General features: G+C 45.6%; 1 protein-coding gene across 2 annotated transcripts in view; it reads right to left on the bottom strand.

The window, feature by feature from the left end:
* RPS6KA1 (ribosomal protein S6 kinase A1) overlaps positions 1-11,600 on the bottom strand; it is a 241,712-nt gene extending 230,112 nt beyond the window's left edge. For both annotated transcript variants that reach the window (XM_040424248.1, XM_040424250.1), the window contains exon 1: positions 11,476-11,600. In XM_040424248.1, the coding sequence (XP_040280182.1) occupies positions 11,476-11,538 (63 nt within the window). In that variant the 5' untranslated portion in view covers positions 11,539-11,600. The remainder of the gene's footprint in view (positions 1-11,475) is intronic.
* Positions 11,601-12,682: the final 1,082 nt, after the last annotated feature.

The following is a 12,682-nucleotide window of genomic DNA, read 5'->3' as shown; positions in this document are numbered from 1 at the left end:
AGTGGCTGGATAGTAGCAGCAGGCATATACATCAGGAACAGGAACTTTACCAGTTCAAAAATGATGCTGCTGCCTTCTCCTTTGTGTGCTGATCTTCTGCTGAAGATAGGGCAGTGGGAGGATCCAGGAAGGGGCATTTATTGTAAAACATGATTTCCCTAGTAGAATCCCATAGTCATGTTTAAAGTTTAAGCTAACAATCTGAGTTTACAAGTTTTTGTAGCCTTAGCTGAATGACAGCAGTTTTTCAAATGACTTACAGCTTCAGTCTTGAGCTATTGACTATCCATTCCCTTCACTTATACAAGTGTCTAGTCCTGCAAAAAACATTTACCTAAATCAGTTATCAGTGAGAGGCTAGGTTAACCATGGGCGTTGCGTTCCCTGTAACAGCGGAACACAACACAATGGAAAGTATAAGTATTGCCGCTCCTTAACTGTGCGTTGCGTGCCATATAGTGAAGCATATGAAAAGCATGCTTCTTCATGGTCACTTAACGTGTTCGTTTTGCGGTAACGTGACGCACTGCATGCATTGGCCTTTATTCTTACAGTAGAGAAGTACCGTATTTTTTGCAAAAGTGGGGGAAAAATAGCAGTGCGTCTTATGGGGGCGAATGCTGCGACCGTCCGGTGAATAGGCTGAGAGGGAGGATGGGCTGAGGGCCGGCATCTGGTTCTGTAATGGCAGCGGGGCCCGGTGCAGTCACTGTATTCTACTACACCGGGCCCCGCTTACTGTAGTATATGGTAATCATATCTAACTTGTGGGTATTGTTAAAGTATTCCAATCATCTTAAATCTAGCGCTGTATTAGTTACTACTAACTTCTTGGCAGTCAGGAGGCCGGGTGGGCGCTCGTAGCGTAGCCCACTACGTCACGCGCCTGCTCCGCCCACTTTATGAATGAAGCAGGCACCGGGCCCCGCTGCCATTACAGAAACAGAGGCTGGCCCCCATTCACTACACAGGGACACTGTTATGGGGGGGGGGGGGGGGGATCTGTGGATGCCTCCACAATGATCCCACATAACAGTGCCACCCACAGATGCCCCCATAACAGTGCCACCCACAGACCACCATTAGTTCAAAACCCACCAAAAGCACACCTTTTGGTTCAAAATATATTTTTTCTTATTTTCCTCCTCAAAAACCTAGGTGCGTCTTATGGGCAGGTGCGTCTTATAGAGCGAAAAATACGGTAATTAATTATAACTTTTTGTGAATTGGGACTTTTTTTAGTTCCAATTTAAATCTAGTAGGAGTCTGAGTCGGTTCATTTTTTGCGGACTCCAGGTACCCAAAATTGCCTCCTCCTCCTCCTCCTCCTCCTCCTCCTCCACAGCCCTGACTGTAACTGTCGCTATTTAGGGGGCACTCTGGCTGGCAGTGTTATGGGGGCACTAACTGTCGCTATTTAGGGGGCAGTGGGGCACTATGACTGGCAATGTTATGGGGGCACTGTAACTGTAGCTATTTAGGAGGCACTCTGGCTGGCAATGTTATGGGGGCACCAGAGCATTCACCATCCATGAAACCATGTACAATAAAGTCTGACCAGCTTGCAGGACTGTCTACAGTATGTATATAACAGTAGTATTGTACGTAGAGTGTATATGTATATATTCACTTATTACACCACCATAAACCAGTACCGCCTACCGGAGTGACGCAGACTGTGGAAATCCACCCTGTGGACCCACAACACCCAGCATGCTCCACAGATGACGTAAGGTTAACGAGAAGTTAGTGACAATTCTCTACATTTTGGGGGACATTTACTAATCATGTTGCGCCAGAATCATGGCGCAAAACGCTCCAAAAAGAATGGCTTTTTGATTTGGGCCAAATATTTTAACTGTTTTCTCCGGAATTTACCATGAAGACATCACGCCAGAAATAAGTTATAGATGTCAAAATGGGCGGGGCTATCAAATTGGTGCATATTACGCCTCATTTATCATCCTCTTATTGACAGAAATGGCTCAAATTGTTGCGGACAATTAAGCCAGCTTATGTGGTCCTGTTTTGTGTAAAAAGTCGCATTTATGGCAGAAAGAAGCGACTTTTTGTCAGTCGCATTTATAAAAAGAAAACCAACTCGTGGTGGGAACAAGTGATAGGTAAGTACCGTAATAAAACAAAGCATTTATTTTTATCCATATACAGTCAGGGCCATAAATATTGCGACATCGACACCATTCTAACATTTTTGGCTCTATACACCACCACAATGGATTTGAAATGAAACAAGATGTGCTGTAATTGCAGACTGTCAGCTTTAAAGGGCTTCTGTCACCCCACTAAAGTCATTATTTTTTTTGGGCTAGTTAAATTCCTTATCCTGCGATATATGAAAATATAATGGTCTTACTTACTTTCCTTCAGCAGTTTCTTATAAAAACGAACTTTTATAATATGTAAATTAGGTCTCTACCAGCAAGTAGGGCGTCTACTTGCTGGTAGCCACCGCAAAAAACCGCCCCCTCGTCGTGTGGATTGACAGGGCCAGCCGCGATCTCCTCCCCGTGAGCATTTCAAAAATCGCGCGCCTGTGTTCATTCGGCACAGGCGCTCTGAGATGAGGAGGCTCGCCTCCTCAGCACTACCTCAGTGCGCCTGTGCCGATGAGGTCTTCTCTTTCGGTGAGGTCATCGGCGCAGGCGCACTGAGGGAGTTCTGAGGAGGCGAGCCTCCTCATCTCAGAGCGCCTGCGCCGAATGAACACAGGCGCGCGATTTTTTAAATGCTGACCGGGCCGGCCGAAGGAGGAGATCGCGGCTGGCCCAGTCAATCAACACAACGAGGGGGCGGTTTTTTGCGGTGGCTACCAGCAAGTAGACGCCCTACTTGCTGGTAGAGACCTAATTTACATATTATAAAAGTTTGTTTTTATAAGAAACTGCTAAAGGAAAGTAAGTAAGACCATTATATTTTCATATATCGCAGGATAAGGAATTTAACTAGCCCTTTAATTTGAGGGTATTTACATCCAAATCAGGTGAACGGTGTAGGAATTACAACAGTTTGCATATGTGCCTTCCACTTGTTAAGGGACCAAAAGTAATGGGACAGAATAATAATCCTAAATCAAACTTTCACTTTTTAATACTTGGTTGCAAATTACAGCCTGAAGTCTGGAACGCATAGACATCACCAGACGCTGGGTTTCATCCCTGGTGATGCTCTGCCAGGCCTCTACTGCAACTGTCTTCAGTTCCTGCTTGTTCTTGGGGCATTTTCCCTTCAGTTTTGTCCTCAGCAAGTGAAATGCATGCTCAATCGGATTGACTTGGCCATTGCATAACATTCCACTTCTTTCCCTTAAGGACTCAGCCCCATTTCACCTTAAAGACCCGGCCATTTTTTTGCAAATCTGACCAGTGTCACTTTAAGTGGGGATACCGTATTTTTCGCCCTATATGACGCACTTTTTCCCTCCCAAAAGTGGGGGGGAAATAGCAGTGCGTCTTATGGGGCGAATGCTGCTGATTTTGCCGAATATTCAATGATACACCCGCCGCGATGCCGCGCGGCGGGTGTATCAGCTATGAGGGAGGAGGGGCTAGGGACCGGCATCTGCTTTTATAATGACAGCGAGGCCCGTGCAGTGACTGTATTCTACTACACGGGCCCCGCTCACTGTATAATCGTATCTGTAATAGTTAATTGTTATGTATATACCGTAATCGCATAATCAGCGCCTGTATACTTACAACTACAAGCGCTTGGTAGGTAGCAGAGAGGAGGGAGGAAGCAGGCCGGGAGGAAGGGCGCTGGCAGCGTGAGTCACTACGTCACGCGCCTGCGCCGCCCACTTTATGAATTAAGCAGGCGGCGCAGGCGCGTAACGTAGCGACTCACGCTGCCAGCGACCGTCCTCCCGGCCTGCCTCCTCCCTCCTCTCTACCGAGCGCATGTAGTTGTAAGTATACAGGCGCTGATTATGCGATTATATACATAACAATTAACTATTAGAGATACGATTATACAGTGAGCGGGGCCCGTGTAGTAGAATACAGTCACTGCACGGGCCCCGCTGTCATTATAAAAGCAGTTGCGACCCCCACCCCTGTATTGAGGGTCATTCACTACAGGGACACTTATGGAGGGGGATCTGTGGATGACACATAGCATATGATGCTATATATGTGTCATACACAGATCCCCATAACAGTGCCATCCAGAGACCCCAATAAGAGCCACCCACAGATCCCCCATAACAGTGCGCCACCCACAGACCACAATTAGTTCAAAACTCGCCAAAAGCACACCTTTTGGTTCAAATTTTTTTTCTTATTTTCCGCCTCAAAAACCTAGGTGTCTTATGGGCCGATGCTTCTTATAGGGCGAAAAATACGGTAACTTTAAAACGCTTTGACTTATCCAGGCCATTTAGAGATTGTTTCTTTCGTATCATATTGTACTTCATGACACTGGTAAAATGAAGTCAAAAAAATTTATTTTTATTTATAAAAAAAAAATAAAAATACCAAAAATTTGTAAAAAATTGCAAATTTCCAAGTTTCAATTTCTCTACTTCTATAATACATAGTAATACCTCCAAAAATAGTTATTACTTTACTTTCCCCATATGACTACTTCATGTTTGGATCATTTTGGGAATGATATATTTTATTATTTGGGGATGTTACAAGGCTTAGAAGCAAATCTTGAAATTTTTCAGAAATTTTCAAAAACCCAATTTTTAGGGACCAGTTCAGGTCTGAAGTCACTTTGCGAGGCTTACATAATAGAAACCACCCAAAAATGACCACATTCTATAAACTACACCCCTCAAGGTATTCAAAACTGATTTTACAAACTTTGTTAACCCTTTAGGTGTTCCACAAGAATTAATGGAACACAGAGATACAATTTCAAAATTTCACTTTTTTGGCAGATTTTCCATTTTAATAATTTTTTTTCCAGTTACAAAGCAAGGGTTAACAGCAGGGCTAAATGGTCCGACTCCGACTCCTCAGTTTTTGGTACTTCCGACAGACTCCTCTGTATTTAATATGCGAATGTATTTTATACATTCCTTGAAGGAAAGAAAGGCAACATACATGTCATTACCACAGAACTACTGGCTAGGAAGCTGCTGCCTTCTCCTTTGTGTGCTGATCTTCTGCTGAAGATAGGGCAGTGGGAGGATCCAGGAAGGGGCATTTATTGTAAAACCTGATTTCCCTAGTAGAATCCCATAGTCATGTTTAAAGTTTAAGCTAACAATCTGAGTTTACAAGTTTTTATAGCCTTAGCTGAATGACAGCAGTTTTTCAAATGGTTTACAGCTTCAGTCTTGAAGTATTGACTACCCATTCCCTTCACTTATACAAGTGTCTAGTCCTGCAAAATACAGGTTTACTTAATTAGTTATCAGTGAGGCTAGGTTAACCATGGGCGTTGCGTTCCCTGTAACAGCGGAACACAACACAATGGAAAGTATAGGTATTGCCACTCCTTAGGGCTCTTTCACACCTGCGTTCTTTTCTTCCGGCATAGAGTTCCGTCGTCGGGGCTCTATGCCGGAAGAATCCTGATCAGTTTTATCCTAATGCATTCTGAATGGAGTGAAATCCGTTCAGGATGCATCAGGATGCCTTCAGTTCCGGAACGGAAAGTTTTTTTGCCGGAGAAAATACAGCAGCATGCTGCGCTTTTTGCTCCGGCCAAAAATCCTGAAGACTTGCCGCAAGGCTGGATCCGGAATTAATGCCCATTGAAAGGCATTGATCCGGCCTTAAGCTAAACGTCGTTTCGGCGCATTGCCGGATCCGACGTTTAGCTTTTTCTGAATGGTTACCATGGCTGCCGGGATGCTAAAGTCCTGGCAGCCATGGTAAAGTGTAGCGGGGAGCGGGGGAGCAGTATACTTACCGTCCGTGCGGCTCCCCGGGCGCTCCAGAGTGACGTCAGGGCGCCCCAAGCGCATGGATCACGTGATCGCATTGCACGTCATCCATGCGCATGGGGCGCTCTGACGTCATTCTGGAGCGCCCCGGGAGCCGCACGGACTGTAAGTATACCGCTCCCCCGCTCCCCGCTCCTACTATGGCAACCAGGACTTTAATAGCATTCTGGCTGCCATAGTAACACTGAAAGCATTTTGAAGACGGATCAGTCTTCAAATGCTTTCAGTACACTTGCGTTTTTCCGGATCCGGCGTGTAATTCCGGCAAGTGGAGTACACGCCGGATCCGGACAACGCAAGTGTGAAAGAGGCCTTAACTGTGCGTTGCGTGCCATATAGTGAAGCATATGATAAGCATGCTTCTTCATGGTCACTTAACGTGTTCGTTTTACAGTAACATGACGCACTGCATGCATTGGCCTTTATTCTTACAGTAGAGAGGTACCGTATTTTTCGCAAAAGCGGGGGAAAAAAAATAGTGCGTTTTATGGGGGCGAATGCTGCGACCGACCGGTGAATAGGCTGAGAGGGAGGAGGGGCTGGTGGCCGGCATCTGTTTCTGTAATGGCAGCAGGACCCGGTGCAGTCACTGTAGTATACGGTAATCATATCTAACTTATGGGTATTGTTAAAGTATTCCAATCATCTTAAATCTAGCGCTGGAATACTTATTACTAACTTCTTGGCAGTCAGGAGGCCGGGTGGGCGCTCGTAGCGTAGCTCACTACGTCACGCGCCTGCTCCGCCCACTTTATGAATGAAGCAGGCACCGGGCCCCGCTGCCATTACAGAAACAGATGCCGGCCCCCATTCACTACACAGGGACACTGTTAAGGGGGGTGGGATCTGTGGATGACACATAAGATAAGATGCTATATATGTGTCATCCACCGATGCCCCCACAAAGATCCCCCATAACAGTGCCACCCACAGACGCCCCCATAACAGTGCCACCCACAGACCACCATTAGTTCAAAACCCACCAAAAGCACACCTTTTTTTTCTTATGTTCCGCCTCAAAAACCTAGGAGTGTCTTATGGGCAGGTGCGTCTTATAGGGTGAAAAATACGGTAATTAATTATAACTGTTTGTGAATTGGGACATTTAAACTTGCTTTTTTTTTTATTCCAATTTAAATCTAGTAGGAGTCGGAGTCGGTTCATTTTTTGCCGACTCAGACTCCGACTCCAGGTACCCAAAATTGCCTTCGACTCCACAGCCCTGGTTAACAGCCAAACCAAACTCAATATTTATGGCCCAGATTCTGTAGTTTACAGAAACACCCCATATGTGGTCGCAAACTGCTGTACGGGCACACGGCAGGGCGCAGAAGGAAAGGAATGCCATACGGTTTTTGGAAGGCAGATTTTGCTGGACTGTTTTTTTTGACACCGTGTCCCATTTGAAGCCCCCCTGATGCACCCCTAGAGTAGAAACTCCAAAAAAGTGGCCCCATTTTAGAAACTACGGGATAGGGTGGCAGTATTGTTGGTACTAGTTTAGGGTACATATGATTTTTGGTTGCTCTATATTACGCTTTTTGTGAGGCAAGATAACAAGAAATAGCTGTTTTGGCACAGTTTTTATTTTTTGTTATTTACAACATTCATCTGACAGTTTAGATCATGTGATATTTTTATGGTTGTCACGGATGCGGCGATACCTAATATGTATACTTTTTTTTTAATTTATGTAAGTTTTACACAATGATTTTCTATTTTGAAGCAAAAAATAAATAAATCATGTTTTATTGTTTCATAGTCTGAGAGCCATAATTTTTTCAGTTTTTGGGCGATTACCTTGGGTAGGGTATGATTTTTACGGGATGAGATGACAGTTTTATTGGCACTATTTTGGGGTGCGTGTGACTTTTTGATCGCTTGCTATTACACTTTGTGATGCAAGGTGACAAAAAAATGGTTTATTTAGCACAGTTTTTACGGTGTTCATCTGAGGGGTTAGGTCATGTGATATTTTTATAGAGCCGGTCTATACGGACGCGGCGATACCTAATATGTATACTTTTTTTTTTTCTTTATTTGGGGGAAATGACGTGTTTGTTTATTTTTACTTGAAACGTAATTTTTTTGGGGGGGAAAACTTTCAACTTTTTTTTCACTTTATTTTTTGTCACACTTTGGGGGTCTAATCCTTTACAATGCATTCCAATACTTCTGTACAGAAGTATTGGAATGCATTGGCTGTATGAGTAATACTGTGTGTATTACTCATACAGCTTCCGGCCTGTGAGATCCAGGGGGCTGGATCTCACAGGCTCGTCACCGGAAGGCAGCGCAATGCCTTCCTTAGGCATCGCGCTGCCTTCCATGCCATCGGGTCCCCCCTACAGCCGCATGGGGACCCGATGGTACGCCCGATCACCGCCGCAAGCACAGGTAAAAGCTGCAAACTGCAGGTCTGAATTGACCTGCGGTTTGTGCCGATCGCCAACATGGGGGGGGGGGGGGGGTCACGGGACCCCCCCGCACATTTAGCCAAGGTGCCTGCTCAATGCCGGCGGTGATCGGAACACATGACGTACCGGTACGTCCTAAGTCCTTAAGGGGTTAAAAATCTCTTTGGTTGTTTTTGCAGTATGCTTTGGGTCATTGTCCATCTGCACTGTGAAGCGCCGTCCAATGAGTTCTGAAGCATTTGGCTGAATATGAGCAGATAATATTGCCCGAAACACTTCAGAATTCATCCTGCTGCATTTGTCAGCAGTCACATCATCCATAAATACAAGAGAACCAGTTCCATTGGCAGCCATACATGCCCACGCCATTACACTACCACCACCATGCTTCACTGATGAGGTGGTATGCTTAGGATCATGAGCAGTTTCTTTCCTTCTCCATACTCTTCTCATCACTCTGGTACAAGTTGATCTTGGTCTCATCTGTCCATAGGATGTTGTTCCAGAACTGTGAAGGCTTTTTTAGATGTCGTTTGGCAAACTCTAATCTGGCCTTCCTGTTTTTGAGGCTCACCAATGGTTTACATCTTGTGGTGAACCCTCTGTATTCACTCTGGTGAAGTCTTCTCTTGATTGTTGACTTTGACACACATACACCTACCTCCTGGAGAGTGTTCTTGATCTGGCCAACTGTTGTGAAGGGTGTTTTCTTCACCGGGAAAGAATTCTTCGGTCATCCACCACAGTTGTTTTTAGTGGTCTTCTGGTGTTGCTGAGCTCACTGGTGCGTTCCTTCTTTTTAAGAATGTTCCAAACAGTTGTTTTGGCCACGCCTAATGTTTTTGCTATCTCTCTGATGGGTTTGTTTTGTTTTTTCAGCCTAATGATTGCTTGCTTCACTGATAGTGACAGCTCTTTGGATCTCATCTTGACAGTTGACAGCAACAGATTCCAAAAGCAAATAGCACACTTGAAATGAACTCTGGAACTTTTATCTGCTCATTGTAATTGGGATAATGAAGGAATAACACACATCTGGTCATGGAACAGCTGAGAAGCCAAGTGGGAGGCACATATGCAAACTGTTGTATTTCCTACACCGTTCACCTGATTTGTATGCAAATACCCTCAAATTAAAGCCGACAGTCTGCAATTACAGCACATCTTGTTCGTTTCATTTCAAATCCATTGTGGTGGTGTGTAGAGCCAAAAATGTTACAATGATGTCGATGTCCCAATATTTATGGACCTGACTGTAAATGAGCTAAACGACAGGATTCTGTCAAGAAAATTAACATTGAACAAAATAACAAATACATCCCGAGTCCGAGACAAAAGTCGCAATTTATCACAGGAAATGTCGCAAATATCCTTCAAAAGTCGTAAGTGCGGTCTGGCAGTGTTGGCTGAAAAGGCACATTTCAGTTAAAAAAAATAAATTAAAAATAATTAGCATTTTAGTGCTATTGTCATTAAAATGTCGTAAATTGAGAGAAATAGGCGGATAATCAAGTTTACATTTTAAAAAGTCGCATTTTAAAAGTGGTGTGTGCCTTGTGAAATATGAGGAGAAACAAATCACCACTTTTGATTTGTAAGGTTAGTATTTTTTTTACACAAATTACGCCATTATCGATAAATGTCCCCAATTGTGTCAGGTTGGGATGATATTAGAAGCAGATTCCTATTGGATGGCGGTGTTGGCAGGTTGCTGCTCATTGGCTGACACAGAAAGACCCCGTCCATTACGCCTTGTGAAAGCGCAGAGCACTAGGTGGACATAATGTAATGCAAATGGCAATACAACGCGATGCGACATAGCTGGGATTTACAATCATCATCATGTGTGCCGCTCAGTAATAGCAGGGAAAGTATTAATACTCCTAAAGGTATTTTAGAGTTAAACCGCCTGTACAAAAGTACTTGTAGTGCAGTCAGTATAGTACAGTCAAGAAGAAGCACACAGCATCACAGATCATTATGATGCCGTCAAGGTCGTGTCACAGGAGCAGCGCAGCCGTCACACACAACGCGTTTCCTGCGTTGAATACGCTCATGTGAAATTGGCCATACTTTGCTAACAGCTCCACCCGAAGCCACAGCCAGTAGAGGACTACTGATTGTCCACAAGATGATTACTGAGTAGTGTTGAGCGAACTTGTGTTTTAAGTTCGGCGTATCGAAGTATCCCGTTATGGATTCTAAATTCCGTTATAGTCCGTGGTAGCGGAATCCATAACGCGATTCTTCGATAACCCGAACCCAAACTTTAGACGCCGAACTTAAAACACAAGTTCGCTCAACACTATTACTGAGCAGTCAGGGAAGGCAAAGTGTTATCACCCCCCCCCCCTTCGCCAGGAAAGCTAAGGCCAAATTCACACTTCAGCTATTTGGTCAGTTATTTCCGTCAGTGATTGTGAGCGGGTCAGAAACAGGAGCAGATCTTTCCCTTATACCTTATCTCTGTAGGCTTCACTACTGGCTCACAGTCACTGATGGAAATAACTGAAGTGTGAACTCGGCCTTATACTTGACTGGGGCAAAGCATTTTTTGCAGCCCTGGGCACTATAGGAAGCTGCTGAGAGGCAGAATGGTCTCCACAACGTGCGGCACCAGACTTCTAAAGAATACATCCAAGAAGATGAAACTGCGCTTTATAAGGAAGTCTGGGTGACAGGGGCCCTTTAAGGCTATCTCTTGACCAAAAGTTCCTTCACATCAGACCAAGCTATTTTAGGATGGGTTAATAGTCTGCTGGGAAAAATGTCATTTTGGGGCTAAAACAACTATTTGGCCAATTTCCCCCAGAGCTCAGCTAGACTCCACAGCAGGACCTCACTGCGGAGGACGGAGTCACCCAGGCTGCACTTTCTGCCTTGTTGTTTTATTGCCATGACAATGCCAGGAGCAGTGCACAGCCACACGGAGGCAGAAGGGCTGCCGCTCCAGTGTAGGCTGGCACCTGTTGCCGCACGGCACTGCAGAGACTGTAGTAGATGGAAGCAGGCACCAACGACTGCTCCTCCACCGCAACGCTGGAGCAACCGGTGCTCCCTGGCAATTGTCACACACGGCGACTAGCCACTGACAGGCACAAGCATAGCGGCACTGGCACACACTGACTGGACCAGCCTCACCTCAGTTTCCTCTGGCACCAGCTCGACGTTGGGCCACAAATCTACCAGTTGAGCGAGCGGCATATTGCACGGGCAAGCACTCTCGTTATTCCTCCTCACGGCACACCAGCTCTACAGTGAACGTGTAACTCCACCCCTAGCTCACTGACAGCGCGGAATTTACCGCCCTCCCCGCCTCCTATTGGTCTCTGTCAAGAGCTGGGCTCGCTATTGGTTGCTAGTGAAAAGGGGGTGTGGCTTGCCGGGTACCCGCCTCTATTTTATTACACCCTGAGCCCCTCAGGTAAATGATTCCTTATTAAGATTTCAGAGAAGCGGGAAAGAGAGCGCCATCTTGTGTCTGAAAATGGCAGTACAACTAAAAGGAGAAACTGACCAAAGAAGAATCCATCTTCAGTGGAAAAATCCCAAACACATAAGATTTTGGCCAAATGCAGTAGATTTTTTTGCAACATTTGCATTTATTTGCATGCTGAGGTTGTCTGCTCTGAAGCATTGTGACAGTCGTCACCACAAAGCCAGTAATGCATAATCAGGGCCAGTTCACACGGCTGATCTTGAAATACACGCTTAAAAGATCCATGCGGAATATGTGTCTTTTTTCAGTGCGAAAATACATTTTGACATTATAGACCGCTTACATAGCGCTGTAGCATAACTGTAGATGATTCAAATGGTACCTTTGTTGTGTTCTTGTGAAGTTTACCCGAGGCAAAAATAGACTTTTATTCGTATGTAAATGAGGGCTCACAAGTGCCGAGGGTCGGCATTCACTTCGTTGGAGCCCAGGCTGCTCTGCCACTTTTGCTTATATCCCCGCCCCAGCCTCTGCCTCTGGCCACCCTTCTCTTCCCTTGCGTCCTCCTTCTCTCTCAGCGAGATCCCGCGACTGCGCTCTCCCTCGCTGGGCCGGGGCATGCGCACTGCGATGCCCATTGTGGGCACGGCATCACTGTAGCTTGACCAGAGGCGCAGTAGCTACAGTGATGCCGTGCCCACAATGGGCATCGCAGTGCGCATGCCCCGGCCCAGCGAGGGAGAGCGCAGGTACGAGATCTCGCTGGGAGATAAGGAGGACGCAAGGGAAGAGAAGGTCAGGCTGGGGCGGGGATATGAGCAAAAGAGGCAGAGCAGCCTGGGCTCCAACGAAGTGAACGCCGCCCCTCGGCACTTGCGAGCCCTCATTTACATATGAATAAAAGTCGTT

Source organism: Bufo bufo, chromosome 3, assembly GCF_905171765.1.
Source record: "Bufo bufo chromosome 3, aBufBuf1.1, whole genome shotgun sequence".
Classification (NCBI taxonomy): Eukaryota; Metazoa; Chordata; class Amphibia; order Anura; family Bufonidae; genus Bufo; species Bufo bufo.
This window is presented reverse-complemented; position numbering and strand designations above follow the sequence as displayed.